General features: G+C 45.0%; 1 protein-coding gene across 1 annotated transcript in view; it reads right to left on the reverse strand.

Moving 5' to 3' along the window:
- Positions 1 to 3,881: 3,881 nt before the first annotated feature.
- Fbxo32 (F-box protein 32) overlaps positions 3,882 to 22,092 on the reverse strand; it is a 40,698-nt gene continuing 22,487 nt past the window's right edge. Inside the window, exons 5-9 of the mRNA XM_048457200.3 lie at positions 20,973 to 21,066; positions 19,984 to 20,168; positions 12,560 to 12,742; positions 10,943 to 11,086; positions 3,882 to 9,700 (exon numbers count right to left, since the gene is read on the reverse strand). Coding sequence (XP_048313157.2) covers positions 9,611 to 9,700; positions 10,943 to 11,086; positions 12,560 to 12,742; positions 19,984 to 20,168; positions 20,973 to 21,066 — 696 coding nt within the window. The 3' untranslated portion in view covers positions 3,882 to 9,610. The remainder of the gene's footprint in view (positions 9,701 to 10,942; positions 11,087 to 12,559; positions 12,743 to 19,983; positions 20,169 to 20,972; positions 21,067 to 22,092) is intronic.

Raw genomic sequence — 22,092 nt, forward strand, 5'->3', positions numbered from 1 at the left:
CTTTCCAAGTCTCATTCTTTCCCCCAATGACTTTCAAGTAAGATCTGGCAACTTTTTAGCTCTTAAAACATAAATTTGGTTTAATCTTTTAAAAAATGATGTTTTGAGCTGAAGAGATGGCTCAGCGGTTAAGAGCACTGACTGCTCTTCCAAAGGTCCTGAGTTCAATTCCCAGCAACCACATGGTGGCTCACAACCATCTGTAATAAGATCTGGTGCTCTCTTGAGGTCAGTCATCCTCATGAACTTAGACCATGAAATCCAATATGGACAAGTTCAACAGAACTGTCATACCATATATGGTCTGCCCACGCATGTTTCAGCATTGCCAGGGCAGAAGAAGAAGAAGAAGAAGAAGAAGAAGAAGAAGAAGAAGAAGAGGAAGAGGAAGAGGAAGAGGAAGAGGAAGAGGAAGAAAAAGAAGAAGAAAAAGAAGAAGAAAAGAAGAAGAAGAAGAAGAAGAAGAAGAAGAAGAAGAAGAAGAAGAAGAAGAAGAAGAAGAAGAAGAAGAAGAAGAAGTTGTTTTTTGATTGTTTTATCACTGGTTTAAACAATATGCAGAAACTAGCACCATAGGGGGGTCATATGCTGTCTGTTATTTCTTAGGCCCATAAGACAAAGCAGAGAACACAAATTGGACCTCATGAATAATAATGGGTGCTTCTAAGAAATGTACTCCAAGCTGGATAACCACACACTTGCATCTTACCATACCTACTCAGGTCACAGACGCTGTTGTCCCACCCATTCTGCAGATGAGAACTGAGGTTCATCAAGGTCTCGCACGCACACTGTCCACTGCAACTAGAGGCATGGGCTGGCTCTACTGTCTGCTGATGCTCTGTTGCCTCTTAGAAGGAAGCAGGGGCTGTGCAGAATGGTTCTGAAGCGCAGAAAAGGCTGGCGAGTAAAATATAACGAAAACAGTCGGAGGCAAGTTTGGGAAGTGCAGGAAGGGTGAGTTGTACACACTTTCATGTGGGCGGAGAGTGACTCTGCTGTCACACTCGATGGCATCTGCCAAGTATGATTTCTCAGGATGTGGTGCTTGGCTGAGCTCCTCTTCTAGCCACTAGATTCCACCCCCTCTGCCCTTTTCTCCTGGCCCCTGTGCCCTGAGAAGCCTCCTTTAGACTTTCCCTATCCTCCTACTCTTTCTAGGAGGCTGTCTGAGTCAGGTGCTGCAAGAGACTAGCGATGGGCTGTCTCTCTGTACATGTACAAAAAAAACAACCACATAAGTAAATCATTTTTAAAGATTATTTCTTTAACGCATGTTATATGCACATGTGCATGGATAATTTGCAGGAATTGGTTTCCCCCTTCCACCACGTGAATCCTAGGATCAAACTCAGGTTGTCAAGCTTGGTGGCAAGTACTGAGCCATCTTACTGGCTGCTCTCTTTATATATATTTATCTATATCTCGATTTTAATATACATATTATTAAAAAAACATTTTATCCCTTAAATACCTCTACCGCTCCTTCTCCTTCTTCCTGTATTTGTACTTAGATCAAGTGTTCATTAAATCAGTATCTCTTATTAATTATGCCCAGACTTTATTAGTATTTTCTTTCTCCACTGTCTGAGGCTAGAATTACAGGTGAACCTTTGTGCTCATTTGGCAGTCACGTGGGTTCTGGGAATCTGAACCCCAGTGTCTTGCTCAGCAAATGCTTTAACTGCAGAGTTACTGATTGCCCCTCCTCCTCCTCCTTCTCTTCTTCCTCCTCCTCCTCCTTCTTTGGTTTTTTGAGACAGTAGCTTTGGGGCCTGTCCTGGAACTAACTCTTTTAGACCAGGCTGGCCTCAAACTCACAGAGATCCTCCTGCCTCTGCAGCCCAAGTGCTGGGATTAAAGGTGTGTGCCATTACCATCTAACGTGATTGCTCTAATTGTACTTTTTATGTCAACTTTTTTTTTTTTTAAGGAGAATTGTGACAGGACTGGGATACATTTCAAAGTTAAAGGTATCAAATACAAGATTCACTGGTGAGGATCCCAAGCAAGCCACAGAAAACTGAATGAGAGTCCTCAGCTCAGTTCTTAAACTGTTGTTGCTCAGTGAATAATAATAACTGGTAATATCTCTTGAATTCCTATTACTGTCAGGCTCCAGGAACTTCACATATATTACTTTGGTAAATTTTATTGTGTCTTGAATGTGAACTGTCCCCTGTGGGCTCATGATTTTGAACTCTTGGGTCCGCAGCTGCTGGTGGTGTTTTGTACGGTTGGGAAACCTTTAGCAGGTAATAGACCCTTGCTAGAGGATGTGGGTCACTAGGGATGGCCTTAAAGCCTGGCCCTGTGCCATCCCTGATGTTTTTCAGCTGTGCATGCTAATGGCTGCACGCCTATCCTGGCGTGATGAACCGTATCCCTTCCTAAAGTGTAAGCTGAAATAAGCCCCTCTCACCGTAAGTTGCTCTGCTCAGATATTTGCTCACAACAATGAGGAAAGCATCTAATATATTCCTCACCTGTGAGAAATAGGTACTGTAGATGAGAGCCTTGGAGAGCATGACTACAGGGCAGATCAATCAGAACTTCCCCGATGTGGGGAGGTTAGAAGGCTGGAAGTTCCCAGCCATTTTTAAAGCTATCTTTAGCTTCTTTAATGACCGTTTACTACCCACCGCTGTATGTGACCTAACACCCTTGTGAGCGTTAGATAAGCCCTTTGGAATGTAGGAAGGGACTCTCTCGCAGCGTCTACCAATCCAGAAGCTAGGAATGCCAGCAGACAGCATCTGAAACCTGTAATAGGGATCTCCTCACTTTCCTGTAACCCACCTTCCTGATTCCAATGTATTTGAAAAATGACTTGATGCATGACTTCTATGAGCACAGAAACTTCATGAAAACACTGCCACGCTGGAATGTGGAATTTGGAGTAAACTAAATCTGTGTTCCTGGGTTATGGTCACCGTATTTGGTTCACAATAAACTCTCACCTCCTTTGAGGTTAGAACTGTGTTGTTGTTGCTTAATCTTTTTATTTGTTTTCTTTTAAGATTTTATTTATTTATTATGTATACAGTTCTTTGCCTATATATATATATATATATATATATATATATATATATATATATGCCATTACAGATGGTTGAGAGCCACCATGTGGTTGCTGGGAATTGAACTCAGGACTTTTGTAAGAGCAATCAGTGCTCTTAACCGCTGAGCCATCTCTCCAACCCCCAGGACTGTGTTTCTTGCATTGACATCTTACTATTGATATCTTAGAGACTGCAACAGAGGGAGTTATAGAAAGGGGTAACAAGCCACCTTGCAGGCCAGAGCTGGGTCTGTGAATCTAACCTCTTGCTTTCTGAAACATTTTAACCCTTCTTCAGAGGCAGGGTAACAGCTCCCTTGGAGAGGCCTGTGCTGAGCTTGCCTCAAACAGCGCTTTATGATTCCATTCAGATCACACATTGCAAATGACTTTTATTTACTTGCTGTATTTTTGGGGGGATGCCATCCTTCTGGTTAGAACCTGAACTCCATCAAGGCAGAGATCATGTCTGTCTTGTTCATCATCCTGTTCTGTGTTTTGCACAGATCTAGCAAACAGTAACTGTTCTGTAAGTGCTTGTTGGTGAATAAATGACAATTACTTCAGAATTCATTTTCTCCCAGTACTCCTACAATACAATCAATGCATGGAAACATCCCATTTAAACATAACAGTGTAGTTTGGACTCTGGTTGGTGTTCAACCGCAAGCTTATTTTTCTATTCATTCCCTGGAAATTTTATTATTGTGGTAATAAATTTCACTCCCAGAAGACAAAAGATACACATAAAAATATAAATCCAGGTGCATAAAATAATAAGCCAAACTGAACTGACAGACACCAAAAATATACCAGGGTGTATTGTTGGAAAAAACATTTATTGCAATTCAGTGTCAAAAAATGTTTACAAAAATATGCCACTGTCTGGTACAAACAACTATAAAAAAGTCCGTTCATCATGCAAGAAAGGTGTGCAAATAAGTTATACAGGACTCAGATGATTTAATATTAAACAATCAGTTTTGCATGTAATCAGTCTAACCTTATACATTTAGTTAAAATATCCCACCCATTCTACTATTTTTCTTTAAAAAGTACACTTAAAGCTTCTAAGCTTAGACATGGACTATAATATACACTCTCTTTAGCCAGGGTGACTGGCATTTGGTAGTATAAAGATGGCACCAAAGGCTCCCAAATATGGAGCAGGGATTGGAGCCATCTGTTAAACAGCCTTGCGCACAGTTAACAAACATGTCTATTACACTCGCAGACAGAGTCATTTTCAGTAATGTTGACGCATATAGAGCATTCAAAACTCTGAATTTGGAGTTCGAATGTAGCCATCCATTTCCAGCCAATTGGAGAGGGACTAAGTTTAGAGCACTTTCTCAAGAAGCTTTGCTTGCTGAAGTCAAGGACACTTTGAAAAAGGCGCACCAGATAAAAGTCATGGCTATCACCATCCCTCGCCTTATGAGATAAATTCTGCTAAATGCAAACAAGGTTGAACAGAGTGAACTCCCACCAGATAAAACCTCACTGGATCTTATAGTGGGGATCACCGGTGAAAGGAACAGGAAGGACGAAGGATGGATTAATGTACCTTTCCATTTCAGGGGTACCAGCAGGAACGAGGTCAACACTTAACTATTCTTTGTGTACATTTGTACATGCATGCATGCGCACATGTATACATGCATGCATGCTAGTATGCCTGTATGTGGGTGCACATGCATTTGGAGGTCAGGGCAGATATTGGGCATCTTCCTGGATCTCTGTCCACTTTTCTTCTTGAGGCAGGGTCTCTCACTGAGCCTGGGTATCTGGTATCTATCACTTGATTCTTTAAACTGGCTGGCCCATCAACTCCCCATGCACCGAAGATCATGCTTGGCTTTGACAAGGAATTCATTTGATGGGGAACTCAGGTCCCCATGCTTCCGTAGCAGGCACTTTATCAACCAGCTATCTCCCCAGGACCCTGTATCTATTCCTGTAAGGGAATGATGTAAAAACCCAAGGGAAAGACGAATTTGTTAAAGCATGCCGTCTGCTTCCTGCTGTTTTTGAAACAAGGCCTTGCTATGTAGCCCAGGCTAGAAGTCCAGTTCTCCCGCCTCTGCAGATTACAGGTGTGCACCACACACCTGGCATGCTAGCTGCTTCCTACTAAGCAGGCTGTGCTCAGTGGAATGCCGTGGTAGCAGCAGAATGAGAGGGTGTGAAAATGAAAAGGGACGTCTTAGCTTTTCTGGTAAGAATCAGACTTAGAAGGTTTGGAAGACTTGGTGGCAGATTCCCATCATGGGATGGCCTCCCAAGCCTCCCACAGTGAGGGTCTTTGGAAGAATCTACAAGTGTTGTGAATCTACGGATACCCACAAGGTGCTCAGGGTGGGAGGTGGAATCACAGCTCTGGCACCAGGAAGCTCCAGGTCTCTGTTCAACTCTGTTGACTTCCCAAGGAGTGCAGAGGAAGGCTCCCACCTGCCCCCCAATTCTGGAAAGGCTTCCTCATCTTGAAAGGCAGAAACATCGGACTGCATTCTCTAACAACCCTTCTTGGTCTAAAGTCTGGGGTGGGAATCTCCTTCATTTAGAAAATCAAAGGTGGTTTTGTTGTTGTTGTTGTATTCTGTTTCAGCAAAGCAGAGAAGAAAATATTTACAGAAAATATAGACGTTAGAAGAATTACTACCTTGTTTGTTGAAGTCATAGATGGCCCATTATACATCAAAGAGTAACATCCCTGTGTTTGCCCAGAGGTTCAGGGTGTTTCTGAGTCTGTTTAAGCACTAACGGGTTTCAAGCCAGCATCCAGTCAGAAGAGATGGTTCACAGGCTCAGATAGTTGGAAACAGATTAAAAAAAAAAAACAACAACAACAGATGTCAACATAGAAAATGATAGAGTTTAGTTAAAAAATGCACACATAAAATTACAGTCAAAAATTCACACATAAAATTTAGAGTGTTTGCACAGCAAGATGTTATTGCCCCACAGCCAGGCAGAAAAATATAAACCCAGGTGCATGTTTTATAATAAACATTGTTTCCAATGCGGAGAACCATATATTGCTAAACGTCTCCTGCGGCGACTTCTCTCTCTGTGAATCATACCAACTGCTTAGACAAACCAAATTCCCAACCTTTTCTCTTCCATGGTAAACAATAAAAGTAAGGTGTCTGTGTCAATAGCAGCCTCCTCACCTGAGGCCACAAGGATGAGCCACCCACCAGCTCGCTTCACGGTCACAAGGAGATGGGATCGTCAGCTGAGAGCTTTTGCAGCGCAAGTACCTTGTCCAGACCACTTCCACCTGAAACTGGCCATTACTAGTCAGAAAGTTCTCCCAGCTTATGGGCTCAGGATCCCACCTCGTGCTTCTGATCCTTTCTGCCACCCCTTCTCCCCCATTCGACTGACACACCTGTCCACTCAACCACGCTGAGTAATGACCCGAGCCAGTTGGCAGTATCACTGGGCTGATTCTTTTTTCTTTTACTGGCTCTTGCTACAAAAGGAGCATTCCTAAACTCTATACGGAATGGTTCTCTCTCTTCAGAGACTCTCAGCTGATTGTTCTTAAGTAAGTTTTGATTCACCATCTCCCTGGGTTTGCTCATATGACTTGGACAGAACCTTTTCCCTCTTGCTGTCTGAATGACTTCAGAGTGGGCATAACTCAAGTTCTGTTTTACAAGATACAAAGGAGGGACAGGAAGGTGCAGTAGGAGAGAGAAAGCAGATTTCTTCTTTGTGTTGGAAAAATTCTTCGAGCAATTTCTATATCCACACTCCTCTCACTTTTGTAGCAGCTTGGGCCAGGGATTCTTAGTCTTTGTGTCTTAGGTCTGGGAGTCCTGGGTGGGTTTGCCAAGAGGAATTCTATAGACTTATTCATGTTCTAGGAGCAAAACTTTTTAAGTCCTGTCACTTATGTGAGGCTCTGGTCATGCCCTAATATGGATAACTTGCCTGCTCTTCTCTCTCTATTGCTCCTCCCTGCCACACATCAAAGACATTTCATTACTCCTCCTCCCCCACTCCCTCTCCACCTGCCAATCCTTCCTATTTTCTACTAACCAGTGAAAGTGACCCATACATGTTCCTTTTTCCTTTTCCATCCTAAATCAATTCTTGAGCTGTGTCGCATACCATATCCAATGACACCAAGGTTCATGGAGGATCTGCAGGCACCTAGCCAACATTTCAAAAAGCTGCGACCTCACTGCTCGGGGTCAGGGTCATTTTACACAGAGCCAGATGGTTGCCTGGGGCATGTATGATGTATGCCTTTGTGCACTGCTGACACTCCCGGAGACTGGCTCGCCAGTTTTCTGCTGGCACTTCAAAGCAGGCAAAGTTGCTGGAACTGTAAATAAACCCCAAAGTCCCAACACCTTCCCATCTCTAAACAACTTGACAAAGCGGTGGTAAGAACATGTGAAAAGGCCATGAGCCCCTAACCTTAACAGTGTCACTTAGAGCCACTGTTTCCAGAGCTTTCCATAGCAATGGCATACCCAGCTCCACCCCACATTTACAGAAGGTGAGGTATTGTAGAGAGTCTGACAATTATGGAAAAAGTGTCTTCCTTCTTTCTTTCCTTCCTTCCTTTCTTCCTTCTTTCCTTCCTTCCTTCCTTCCTTCCTTCCTTCCTTCCTTCCTTCCTTCCTTCCTTCCCTTTCCTTTCTTTTCTTTCCTAGTCTAAGCCCTTAATGTAAAAATAATTCTGGGGAGAAGAGTTAAAAAAAAAAAAGCAAAAAACTAAAAAAGCACAAAACCAAATAGAAAAACCCTTAGCTGTTACAGGTTTGTAGTCTCTAAAGTTCAACTTTATACATCAAATCTTATTCTTTTACATTTCCCTTTTCTCATTACGGGCCTCTGAATTCAACTTAATTTCCCCCTCAAGGAAGAAGGAAATAGGGAGAACTTTTGGTGTAAGTACATATATTGCAAACCAGGGAACCCTGCAGACTCCACCTGCCCACACGGCACTGACCTGGGGGTACTCTATTACTGAAGGCAGAGGTGTTGACTGTCCCTTGTTTTTATGTATGCTCGGTCACCTTTCCTTTCTTTCGAGGACCACCCCAAGCACCAATGCTTCAGGATACACAATACCTCACTTAACATCTATGTGGACACATTCCTACCTCTGATTATTTACCAAGGATGTGCATAGTGGTAGTTTTATTTGGAGATTTTTTTTTTAAAGCAAATACAACTGCAAATATATGTACATTGTAGAAAAGCAACACTCTATAAAAAATAAAAAATAACATTTCCCCCACCCCAGGAATTAACTCCTGAAGTCCTGAGATTTGCTTTCTTCCACAGTGTTCATATCTCTGCTTTGCAAGACCCCCTGGGATCCTTTGTCTTTTACCTCTCTTTGTTTTAACTCAGTCCTGGAACAAGCTTAAGATGAACTCAGCTCCCTATCTAGCTGGAACTCCCGGCTTCCTTTTCAATCACGCATGTGAAAAGCCCCCATTCAGGATGACTCAAGTTTGATGTTAAAACCTAAAGAAGAGAAAGAGCCTCAGCTCAACAGCCCGCCAAGAGGAAGCAGCAGCTATCAGAATGCTTAATTGGCTGGTGTGAAAAAGTCTCTCTCAAGCCTCAGTTCTTGGGCTCCATTAAGTTCACAGACATTCACTAATCCATGAAGATACCCAGACAAGCCCAGAAGTTAAGGTAGAGGAGAGTAGAGTTAAATCAGGAGTGCCAAGCCACCATCTACAGGTGCCCAATTCTAGTTCTTCGTGACTTCTGCTGGAGCTGTTTGTAAGCTGGCCTTCTGGTTCCGTACATGAGCTACAACATGGAAGGAGAAAAGGTGTAGATTGGGAGCATAGAGGGGAAGGGAAGTCAGAACCAAGAAGAGGGTTGTTTCTAGTAGCCTTCCCATCTGAGACCTCCTCATAGATGAAAGAACTTACATGAAACACAGACATTGCCCGCTAGATAATGCACGCTGCCAGAGAGCACGCTACGCTTTTAGAGGTAGACCATTGTGTGGCATCTTCGTAGGATAAGGCCTTATGCCTGCGTAGGTGTCCGATGGATGGGTGGACTTCTTTGCCTGTTCAAAACAAATCCCAAATCCAAACCCCAAGCCCAAGGATTCCTCAGTTGTAGCGTTCATTCTCCGTCTTTCTCATTTTGTCTTAACAACACTATCACATTGTAAACAGAATGTTCTGTCTTGTATTTGAGTTTTGTGTTTTTTTCTTCCTAGGGAACTAGGAAGTTTCCATGAACATCAGGAGGACTCCGTTTTCACGGCAGACATAGAGTTCTCGCCCTTATAGTCTCACTGGCAAAGTCTTGGGGGAAAAAAGTCTATTTACAGTATTTCTGCTTTTCCGTACCAGTTCTAGTGTGAAGTTCACATTTGTAATTCCTATTGGCAGCTTCGTCTCTTCCCTCCGACATCTTCTCAGTGACTTCGTTCACAAGTTTCAAGCCAGTGCTTACAATGTACACTATTTACAAATGAAGTCTCTGAATTCCCAGCCATCCGATCAGCGGGGAGTGGAGGGGACCATGTGAAGTGCCGTCAAGTGGCGGGATTCAGAACTTAAACAAGTTGATGAAGTCCTGGGGGGAGAGCGAGACGGAGCAGCTCTCTGGGTTGTTGGCTGTGCACGGGTGGTCAGTGCCCTGAAAATAGCATCATGGTTAGATCCGAGTTCTCAGTGGCAGCTCCCTGGCTCTCTCGGGCCTTGCCTAATCTCTTAGCAACTCTGTCAAGAATGCCACTGCAGGGGCTGGAGAGGTGGTTCAGTGGTTAAGAGCAGGTACTGCTCTTGCTGAGGACCCAAGTTCTGGTCTTGTATGTGGGTCAAGTGGCTCACAACCACCTGTAGCTTCAGCTCCAAGGTATCAGACACCATCTTCCAGCCTCTGCAGGCACCCCTCTTGTATGCACATAACCACGCCTAAACATGTATGCATGTTTATGATTAAAAATGCCAATAAATCTTAGAAGCAAAAGAATGTCACCGAATTCAGGGGGTGAGTGGAGTGGCTGGTATGTGACCGTAAGGACCTGTGTTTGGATTCCCAGTACCCACATGAAAGATGGGCATGGAGGCGGGCATCCTGTAACCCTAGCACTGGGGGTGAAGCAGAGCAGATGGGGCTTTGGAGCTTATTGGCGGGCTAGTCTAGCCAATGTGGTGTGTTCCAGGTTCAGCTGTTTTGTTTTTTTTTTTTTTAAGGTGGTGAGCTACTGATGAAAAAGGAGACTGTGACTTCAGGCCTCCATTCTCACGGGCTCATATGTGCACACATACATGTGCATACACAAACACATCTGCACATACTATCCCTCCCCTCCAAAGGGATTCCACAGCACTGAGAAGCTGAAGAATTCGTGTTTGCCTATGTGTTTCCCTGTGCACACAAAGATAGAATATGTAGTAAGCGGGTTTCTGAGAGAAACCAACATAAGGGGTGGAGGAAATGGAGGGAAATGAAGGCCTTGGAGCTGCTCTCCCCTGTCCAAGTGCTGCATGGATTTCACTCTCCTCTTAGGTTGAGGGCCGAGATAGGAAAGAACAGGGAAGAGCTGGCCTCATGTTGCTGCCACTGTTGGCACTTACGCCCCAGGCTCAGGGAAACCAGGGCTGGAGGCAGAGACTGAAGCACAGGCCATGGAGAGTGTTGTTTAAAGGCTTGCTCTTCGGCTTGCACGGCCAACTTCGTTGCCACAGCCCGGCAGTGGTACTACTCAGTCAGCTGGGCCCTTCCACCACAATTACCAATCCAGAAAATGTCACACAGCCTTGCCCACAAGCCAATTTTGCGGGGGACGTTTTCTAAACTGCGGTTCCCTTTTCCGAAAGGATGCTAGCTCGTGTCAAGCTGACACCACCCTAGCCAGCGCAGGCGCATGCATACCTTCCAAGAGAGGATGTGGCAGTGTCTGCAGAGCTGCAGGGTGTCCCCATACTGCTCTCTCCTTGGGTAACATCGGATCAGCTTAAAATACATCTTCTTCCAATCCAGCTGTCCTTTGTCCGACAAGATCAATCGCTTGCGGATCTGAAAATCAAATGGGGAAAAGTAATTTCCGGGGAGTCCACCAAGAGGATCGTTTGGGGTTTTCTGGTTCCGAAGATTTCTGCTCCCACTCCTAGAAAGGCCCAGGAAAGCAGCTTGCTTAGCTCTCCCTGCTTACTGGGTGCTGTTTAACCCGCTTTCAGAAGAAACAGGGAACTACGCTTTCCTAGTGATTGCGTACAGGGCCTTCGACTGGTCCTTCAAAGCTTAGGCCGCTCCCATAAGCCACTTCAATCTTTTCTTCGCTGTCGACCTGGACAATTATTTCTAGGAAGATGCAGTGACTAGCGTTAGGGCTTGTTATTCTTCTGCTCTGGTTTTTTTTAAGGGCAAACCACGCCTACTCCCAGCCACTTCTGACCTCCCTCATCGCCATCTTAACTCTTTCTGTTCTGTCCCTCTCTCTTGGCGTGTGCACACGTGTCTCTGTTTTTCTCTATGTTTATCTCCATGTCTCTCTGTCTCCCTCTTCTTTAAGTAATAAATATTCAGCTTTATGTTTACCCTTACGTCTATTTATTATGTCCTGTACGCCTTTTATCCACCAACTCCACCCGCCAGCTCTGCCACTCGCCGCGTGGAACCTGCACCCGTTCTGGCGGCAGCCTCTGCCTGGACTAGCCTGCCTCGGTCACCCGCCAACATATTATCTTTTAAAGAACAATAGGGCTCTATTTTATTTTATGTTTAATATCAGTGGCTTCATGAAAAGAACCTGTTGAATTAGTGCACAGATGAAGAAAATGGCAAAACAACCCTGGATGTGGAACAGGTTTAGAGGGCACCCTAGGGCGTCTGTGGGCCCAATTCAAATGTAGGGTCAGCTGTCTCAGCCTAGGGGTCACTTCACGAATCTGAATACACCAGTTGGTCACTTGTGGCCTTGGTCTCTTCACCTGTTTGAAGGGGGCACAATAATATCTACCCTTCCTGGGTAGGGAAGATGAAAAGAAACACTCTTCATAAAAGTGCTTGAATATACAGCACCATAACAAGGTCTTTTTAATTTTTTTTTTTAACGAGCTGTAAAATGTAATTTGGGGTAAGGGTTTATTTTTCCCTTATCAAGACAATGATGACAATGACAAGGAACCAAAAAACAAAAAATACACATTGACTTAGGAATGCTACTTGTAGGTAGTGACCCCACAGGGGTCGCCTAAGACCATTAGAAAACACAGATATGTAGGCTGTGATTCATAACAGTAGCAAAATGACAACTGGGAAGGATCAAGGAAAATAATTTGATGGTTGGGGGTCACCACAACGTGAGGAACTGTACTGAAGGGTCGAAGCATTAGGAAGGTTGAGAACCATGGTCTGAAACTGTTGCTTTCTAGTAAACCAGACATTCCAGGAGGCAGGCAGCCCTGCCTCATGCTGGAAAAGGATGGGTCTTTTCAGGGTAGGGGCAGATCAGGGAGCACGAGGAGCGGGCCACTGGGCTTCACTGACCTGTCGTTCTGAGAAGTGGTACTGGCAGAGTCTCTTCCACAGCAGCCGGTCCTCACTGAGCACAAGAAGGTCTGGGGCTGCCTGGCCCAGGCTGACCAGGTCCCGCCCATCACTCAGCCGCTGCATGATGTTCAGTTGCAAGCACACAGGCAGGTCCGTGAATGTGAGGCCTTTGAAGGCAGGCTGCAGAGAGAAGGCCAGATGATAAGCCGGGTGTTAGAGAAGAGCCATTTTCTTGTCATAACTTGCTCCCAGAATGCCACGGTCCCCAGATCCTACAGTCTCAAGCTGGCTTATCAACAGCTAGATTCCCAAAGCTGGATGCTCCTGGTCCAACAGGTAGAAGCAAGACCAACGGCAGAGCCTCCAGAGGACAGCCCAGCGTGACTTTGCTGACTGCAGCCTGCAGGCTTTCCCTGTCCTTGCAACCTTCTGCTCTAAAAAGACTCCCAAAACAGCCTATGTTGGACTCCTTTTATTATATTTTTCTTTTTCTGAGACAGGGTTTCTCTGTATAGCCTTGGCTGTCCTGGAACTCACTTTGTAGACTAGTCTAGCCTCAAACTCAAGAAATCCACCTGCCTCTGCCCCCCAAGGGCTGGGATCAAAGGTGTGTGTCACCACCATCACCCTGCTATAGTTTTCTAGAATTTTTGAAAATTTCATGTAAGTAAACAATGAAATATGATACTATCTACCACATTTCCTTCTTCTAACCCCCCTGTACCCAACGGGTCCCTCTCAACTTCAAGTCCTTTTAAAAGATTGATTTTTATTCTATGTGTAAGAGTGTTTGTCTGTAAATGCACCATGCCTTGTGCTGCAGAGGTCAGAGGAGGGTGTTGAATCCATCGGAACTGCGGTTATGGATGGTCATGAGCTGTCCTGTGGGTGCTAGGAACTAAACCCAGCTCCTTTGCAAGAGCCACAAGGGCTCTTAACCACTGAGCCATTTCTCGAGCCCCTCATGTTTGTTTGTTTGTTTGCCTGGATAACTCTTTAAGTACAATTAGTGCCGCCCATGTGTGCATGGTGTGGGGCCACCCATTGGAGCATGGGAGCACATTGGATTTTTCTGTTTTGTTAGTGTCAATATTCAAGACTCACTGCCTTTCAAAAGTGCCACCGCTCTGATGGGTGGCCCAGGCGGACACCTGGCCTCCCATCTCACTGTCCTCTGTGATTTCAGATCGGTCCACTTTAGTGCACTCTCTGGCACCCAAACCAAATCTTGCTTACCGATGCACAATGCCCTCACCCACCTGGCCTTCCTTCTCTGTCTCTCAAGCCTACTTCAAACCCATCGCCATTAGGTATGCTGGTCCTCGCCTTTAATCCCAGCATTTGGGAGGTAGAGAGAGGAGGTGTGTGCGCTCATGGCCAGCTTGGTGGACATAGCAAGGTCTAGGACAGCCAGAGCTACATAGAGAGACCCTGTCTCCAAAAACCAAGAACCGAATACCCAACAAAGAAAAACAAAACTCGGGAGCTGGAGAGATGGCTCAGTGGGTTAAGAGCACTGGCAGGTCCTCCAGAGGACTTGGGTTCAATTCCCAGCACCCACCTGGCAGCTCACAACTGTCTGTAACTCCAGTTCCAGGGGATATAATACCTTCATACCAATGCACATAAAATAAAGTTAAATAAATTATTTAAAAAAACAAAACCAAAACTCAACCATTTCTTTTGACCACCTTTTCTGCCTATGTATCCCCCGCTTAGGTCTCCTTCACTGTACCTTCTTAGAACTCCTAGGAGCTCCCTCAGTGACTGTCTGCAACCTTCCCTCCTTTCAGCACAACCCCTTTCTTAAGAAAGGCTGAATGGAGCATTCCTTTCAGAACCTAAGGCCCTTGACAAGAGGGGGTTGGCTTTGTTTCACTGTTGTGTCCTGGTGTCCACAATGTTTGGCACATCATAAGCACCCAGTAAATATTAGTGCAATGGATTAAGTCCAAATAGTTGAACAGGAAAAAAAAAGAATAACACAAAGACCTTGTGCTTGTACATGTGTTTGTGTGTGTGTGTGTGTATGTGTGTGTTTGTATGTGTGTGTGTGTTTACAGGACTATATGGCAGTACTTATATGCATCTGTGTGGGTTTGTGTTTGCATTTATAAATATGTATGTTTGTGCATTTGTGTTTGTGTGTATATGTTTGTGCATACACTGGGAATGGCTGGCCCCCAAACCTTTGAGCTAAGCTCCACTGTAACTGAGGACACCAGGGAACATTTAATTTAAAAATTTCTAAATTTATCCTACAAATATGAGTGTTTTGCCTGCATATAGGTATGTACACCACATGTGTACTTGATGCCCATGGAGATCAGAAGGTATTGGGTCCTCTTAAACTAGAGTTACAGATGGTTGTGAACCACCATGTGGGTAGTGGGAACAGAACCTGGGTCTTCTGCAGAGCAATAGTGCTCTCAACTGCTGAGTGATCTCTCTAGCCCCTCCAGGGGATGTTTTAAAAACTGCTCATTTACATATAAAACACACCTGCAATCAACCTTGAGCTTCTGAAGGAACTTCCACTATACCCTCAAACTTATATTTAAAAACTGCTCATTTACCACTATACCCTCAAACTTCTATTTAAAAACTGCTCATTTACATACAAAACACACCTGCAATCAACCTTGAGCTTCTGCAGGAACTCCCACTACACCCTCAAACTTATATTTGAGCCCCTTCTTATTTTAAAATTTGATCATCTCAAGATACCGCACCTAGACCTATATCCTTGACGGCAGGACCTAGCTTGTAGGCCTTGGAGACTAATCCAGCACAAACAGCCCTTGGGGCGCTTACTGGACAGGCACAGAGGAAAAATAATAATAGGGATTATTTTTCTCATCAAATTGCTGGGGCAGAACCTGTAGGAAGCACAGCAAAGCCCAAACACATGGGGACTCCAGGAACTACTTGGTATCAGCCTCATTAGGATGATGCCATTGATCTTGCCAATCCCCGGGTAGACTAGACAGAAACTGGTGGGAAGAGAGGTCACAGAAGGAGGTCTTAATGCGAGCTGCTGAGGAGAATGGATGTGGCAAGGGAGGACTGTGATGGGGGCAAACAGCATCCTGGGAAGTCTGGGTCTCAGTTTCCCCAGCTCCCAAAGACTGTGTTTAGAATACTGAAGATTCCTCTAGCCCTAATGATCGTAGGCCTGCAGCCACTCAGGCCTCCTGTTTCAGAAGTGTCTGTGACTTGACAATTTTTACTGCTCACTTCTACCCCAGGCTGTTGGGCTGAACTCAATTGGTTTGCAACATTCAGGCCTTTGTGTGACCGCAGAAAGCCCTAGACCTATTTGTCGTTCATCATCTGCTGTTGATCATATGAGCTAATAAAACTGCCACGGGATTTTCTTTTTGTTTCCAGCACTTCAAAGCCTCTACTTTTTTGGTTAAAACTCCCAGGCCAATTATTACATTAACTCCTATTAAAGGCAAGTTGGCTTGGCAGAGTTTGCTCTGTCAGATTTTCAAACCTGAACTTTTCCAAAACCCTTGCCCAGACCTCGTGCCAAGCCCTTATGCCTGATAAATGGTTAACTGCTTACATGCCTTCTCCCTTTCGAATATAAACATATGAAAGGGAAAATATGTCACTCTTGCAGCCTTAGTCAAGCATTTGGCTGAACTCCATTTTGTCTACCCCAGCCCCCATTTTCCAAAACATTGCTTTGCCCACAGCACTGTAATTATATTTTACTTTTCCCCCTACAAACCAGTTCTCTTAATTTCATCCTTCATCCTTTATTCTTATATAAGTTACATTTACAAATAAAAACTGGCTTGAAAGAATTAGATATGAAGATTTCTAAGGCAAACAAGGTTCTGTGCTGAGACCACAGTGGCAGATCGTGGGCAAAGAGGGAAGCATTTACTACAAAAGGCATTTTAGTATTTTCATGGATTAATATTCTTTTCTTTCTGAGAAACACAGAAATCACCATCCAGACTGAAGTGATTTGACTGTTCTTGTTCCCTCACTGTCCCCCCACTCCCTCATCCCCCTGCCCCAGGATCTTATAGCCGAGGCTGGGTTCAGATTTTTTTCTATAGTTGAGGATGACCTTGAACTCCCCATTCTCCTGCCTCCACTTCCCAAGTGTGCTGAGATCACAAGCCCCATAACAGTTGGGGATTTACGTGGGAAGCTCTTCTTCACAGCTCTCAGAACAGCACAACTCAGAGCCCCCTAGTGGGTTCAGGAAAGGATCAGCATAGCCTCTGGGAGCAGCCTGTTCTGGAGTCTGATGTCAGACATCCTGGTACAGAGGCCCCAACACAGTTCCACCCTGTCCTCCATTTACTTGGCTTCTACATCCTTGAATTCAATGAACCACATATGGAAACTACTGAGAGAAAAATGCATCTGAACTCACAGCATAGAGACTTTCTTGTCCTCCTGCCCTACGCACACAGCATCCCATAAGGTATTAGAATTGGGCTAGAGATGACTTGCAGGGCAGAGGAGGGTGCATGCAGGCTAAGCATAGTCACTATGCCACTGTATACAAGATACTTGAGCATCCATAGTATCCTTGGGGTGTCTCTGAATCCATCCTCTGTGGAGACTGAGGATGGTTTCTCTCAATTACAAAACAAGGAAATGAGTATCTTTGCAGTGGGGCTGGGTATAAGCGATGAGTTAATACCAAGAAGTACTTAGCACAGGACCCAGTAAGTTCCAGTCATTTACCCTAATTACAATTAATTACAAGATAAGTTAATTATCACATGGGAAGGCCTTACAGTGTGTGTGCAGGCAAGCCCTTGATCATAACACCTAATACATCTATAATAATGCTTCCTACACACCAGGCCCCGCTCCAGCTGCTATCTGTAGGCTGGTTTATGCAATCTCACACCTATGTTCAATCTCACATGGGGATAGGAAAGAGCTGGGCATGTCTGCCTCTCGTTTCCAAATGAGGAAAGTGAAGAAGCATGGGGAGACTGAGGAACTGTCTGAATCTTGCAGTTGGTATAATTTACCACTGTCATCCATAATCTCGGACAATATTCTCCATTCATGCTCCCCAGAACCCCAACATGTACTTCAGCAGACAGGTTGGTGGGGAGCTGTCTCTTCAAACTAACATTCATCTCTTCAGCTAAAATCTACTGACTGCTTGCGCCAGGTATGGAGCAGAAGATAAATGTCTTCTCCTTTGGAGATTGGAAAGCAGGGGATGGAGACAGATGTATATGCACATGAGAGCCTTCTGGCTGATCAGAACTATTCTGAAGAAGACTGATCGTGGCTGTAAGAGATGGGATGAACCCAGCAGACTGTGAGCCAGAAGGCCCTGAAGGGTGTGTAGAGGAGTGTGGGGTTCTACTGGAGCACACCAAGCAGATGTTAGAGGGGGGATGAGCTTCGGGGCTGGATCTCTTAAGCAGAGGATTTCATTGGATTAAAATGTTTTTGTTTTTTTTTTTTTTAAATAAGCTGAATCAGTGGATAAATAGTTGGAAGAAAACTAGATGGGGAAGAGTTTAGAAGCCACTGATGTTAAGCACGCTTTGCCGTTTTAGGAATCAATAGTCCCAGCTTCTGACTTTGACCTAATTGTTGTGTAGTGTTGGGAAGGACACTGGACTCCTCTGGTCCCCACTTCAATACCATCCTATGGAAGGGTAATAGTAATTACAATGGCTGCCTCTCAAGAGTATTTGGGGCCAAGCAAGAAGGGTTTTAAGGAAGTAAGGTCATGAGAATGCAAAGAATGGGAGACCTGGGTAGGAGACAAACTCATCTGAGGTGGTTAGAGGGAGCATAGCCCAAGGTAGCTTGAGGGGAGACAGCCTTGGAGCAAGCCTTGTTAGTTTCTTTCATTCGTTGGGAATTGTCTCTGGGGAATAAGATGGGAAGTATTCAGTCCAGGCCACAGAGAATGCTGGAAATCAGGTAGCAGGTTGATGTGAGTTTTCTGGGATTGAGGAATGGAATTCTGGTCTTAACTGTACGTGGCTAAGCTATTGCTCTACTTCAGAGAGGAGACTGGAATAAATTATTAAAATTATACTGTTCATAATAAATGCTTAAGTTTTCTTAAAACAATCCAACAATGGGGATAATTTCTGAAAGATGACCTACATTTGGGCTCTACTCAGCTCTTTGCATGCATGTGCTTGCAGGCACGGGCATGTGTGTGCATACACATGAGTATGTGGGTGTGTCCAAGCAGGGTTGTTAGAGCCTAAATAACACCAAGGAAGCCATGGAACAAGAGATTTCTAATTATTCCTTCCGCTTCAGAATTTAAGAAACCAAGGGGCAGAAAGATCATTCACTGTGAAGAAAGAATGTGCTTTTTGGAAACGTCCTACAGCAAGGGAACTGTTTAGAAGTCACAGGGTTTCCTCCATGTCACCTTCACCTGATATATGCTGCAGTTCCAAACTGTGTGGGTCCCGGAAGCCACTTAACCAGCCCGGTGTGCGATTAGATAAGTAGCCAAGTGTTGTGTGAGCTTCCCGAGTGTGCCTGTCCATTAGCGAGTCCCGAGAGATTACGCCAGCAACGTTCACACAGTTCTGTGCGTGCCTTAGTCTCCCGCCCCCATTGCCATTAATAGGATGGGAGCCCACAGTGAGTTTTTATTCTGAAAGCCAAGAGAAATGTCTGCTATATGAAGTCCTATGCTGGTAACATAGAGGCTTTGAGTGAGTCCAGTTAGTATTTTCTGACATGTGTGTTCAGGCTTGGTTCAAATGGCCTTTGTCATCAACTACCATTAATGGGACTGAGAGTCTAAAAGGCTGGTGGTACCAGCTCCCTAAGCCACTGTCTTCTGGGTTCTATTGTACTGAAGGCAGCGTCCCCAGTCCACAAACAGCTCATTCTTTTTGAGGAAAGGAGCAGAGAGCTCCCCTAAGCCCCACTGAAGACTTCAGCAGACAGCCAACATCCCTTCCCTGACAGTTCTCCGTTTTGTTTTTATTTTTTTTATAAATAAAGATTTATTTATTATGTATACAATGTTCTGCCTTCATGTGTCCCTGCAGGCCAGAAGTTGGCACCAGATTTTATTACAGGTGGTTGTGAGCCACCATGTGATTGCTGGGAATTGAACTCAGGACCTCTGGAAGAATCAGGTTAAGTATTCTTAACCACTGACCCATCTCTCCAGCCCCGCTTTTATTTTTTGTTGTTGTTGCATGGTGTTACAGTTGGCTATCATCTTTAACATCCCTTCCACCTGTTTTGCCAAGTTCTTTTTCCCACTCCCCCTTTATCGGGGTGCCCCTCATACCGCCTACCACGCTCAGCCCCAGGATGAGGCATCGATTCAGAAGCAACCTGTTGCTGTATCACCAGAGAGGCTGTCATGCTCTGGAGTTCTGCTCAGTGTCTGAGCGGGGGAAGCCACAGTGGGGTGAGTGGGGGCTTGCACTCACCCTGGTGATCTGGATGCTGCTCAGCTGCTGCTGCCAGTGTAGAATGGTCTCCATCCGATACACCCACATGTTAATGTTGCCCACGAGCACAGACTTGCCCACTCTCTGGACCAGTGTGCATAAGGACGTGTAGAGGGTCTGAAGAAGTTCCCTTATGAGTCTTATGTTTTGCTGGTCCTCAAGAACTTGAGTGGAAAGAAGAAAAAAGGAATATCAAAGTCACATTATGGGGACCATGCATGACACAAGTGGTCTTTTCTTCTTTGTTGTCTACTCCTATGACTGGGCACTGTCTCTTAGGATGCCATCTTCTGTCTCACCCGTGTTTATCTATACTCAGGTAATGGGTAGAGTTTCCATTAATCTAGGTCCCTCTTTGTTCTCTTCTCCTGGGTTTCTAAAGAGCTCTCCTGTTTCAATTGCTTCACCAGTGCCAAGGGTCCACCTGATCAGAACGCAGCTTTTTTGTTCAGCAGCTGACATGTTTTTGGGTGACCAATGGAAGGCTGCAGTTTGGGGGTTCAGAAGGTCGAGTTCGAACCCTGCCTGGCTAATTTCTAGATGACCACAGGCCATTCATGTCTCATACGTATCAGTCCCCCCATGTGTAAAATGACTCAGTGGAGCCAGAGGTCTAAGATCATCGCTCGTTCAGCCTGTGCCTCAATCCCATGTCCTAGGAATATCGAAGCTCCAAGGTGAAGGGTGGGGCACATGTTCTCATGGAGAAGCCAGTCAAACTGAAAGCAAACAAACAGAGGATCCTAAAGAGAGAACTAGAGGGCAGTGGTCTTGTTCCTTGCCAAGGGCCCGGGTGGTACCTTTCTCCTGAGCTGGAAGCGAGGACCCCTGGGATTCAGCCGCCATTGTTCATCCCCATCCAATCACGCTCCTTTAAATCTACTTGACGTGCTACTTGATGAGAAAGCCCACCTGCCTGCTCCCACGCCTATCAGGAGGGCTGAGAGAGGGCGGGCGGCAGAGCTCACCTTTCAGCACTACTTTTTCCAAGATGTTCAAGAAGTTCTTCTGGGCGATGCCACTCAGGGATGTGAGCTGTGACTTTGCTATCAGTTCCAACAGCTGTGGGTAAAAATAGAAGTTGCCAGGCTTAGAATACAGGGATATTTTTCTCCTCTAATCTTCACTTTTGAGTCACATGACACGCAGATACAGATTGACGGGGGGGGGAGAGAGAGAGAGATAAATGGCAGGCAGGGCCACCCAGGCAATAGGACGCAGATGCTTCCAGTGAAAGACAAATGGCGGTAACTCAAAACTAGGAACCAGGTTGAATATTTAATTACCTTCTTTCCTTTATATATAAAGGGTTTGGGCTTCGGCCAGTGCTAATCCATTCTATTTGGTCCACTGGAAAGAAGAGCTGACAGTATTCTGAAGGGAACAGAACCTCCCGTGACCCGTGAGCACAGGAGTTCTGCACAGTCACCTCCAGGGGGAACTGTTCTTGCCCTGGCTTGAACTTTCATCCACTGGCACCCACTGCTCTCAAGGCACAGCAAAGCCTGTGTTTGATGGCCATTGCTTGAGCCAAGGAAGGGCTGATTCTTTTCTGGACACTGTCTGCTTTCTCATGTTCAATAAACCTGCCTGGTTAGACTCCTTTGCTGCATTTACCTTTTTTTTAAGTTTTATTTTATTTCTATAGAAAGATGGCAAGAAAGAGAAACTGAAGGGTGCACAGTATGTCTGTCTATTTCTCCCCAGAGGCACAAAGGAGAACCCTCATAACTCTTAGATTTTATGGAGTCTTATTTAAAATTTTATTTTACACGTAGGAGTGTTTTGCCTAAAAGTGTGTAAGTGTACCATATGTGTGCCTGGTGCCCCTGGAGGCCAGAAGAGGGCATCAGAATCCCTGGAACTAGAGTTACAGTGAGTTCCAGGACAGCCAGGGCTACCCAGAAAAATCCTGTCTTGAAGAATCAAACCAACCAATCAGCAAAGTAAAGATACTTGATGTCGAGCCTGATGACCTGAACTTGATCCCCAAAGATTTGATTGTTGAAAAATAAAATGACAAGGATCTTGGAGATCATATAGTTCAACCCACTTCTCAGATGGATCAAGTGAGGCTCAAGAGTACCA

The sequence above is a fragment of the Myodes glareolus genome, chromosome 19 (genome assembly GCF_982192425.1).
Source record: "Myodes glareolus chromosome 19, mMyoGla1.1, whole genome shotgun sequence".
Classification (NCBI taxonomy): Eukaryota; Metazoa; Chordata; class Mammalia; order Rodentia; family Cricetidae; genus Myodes; species Myodes glareolus.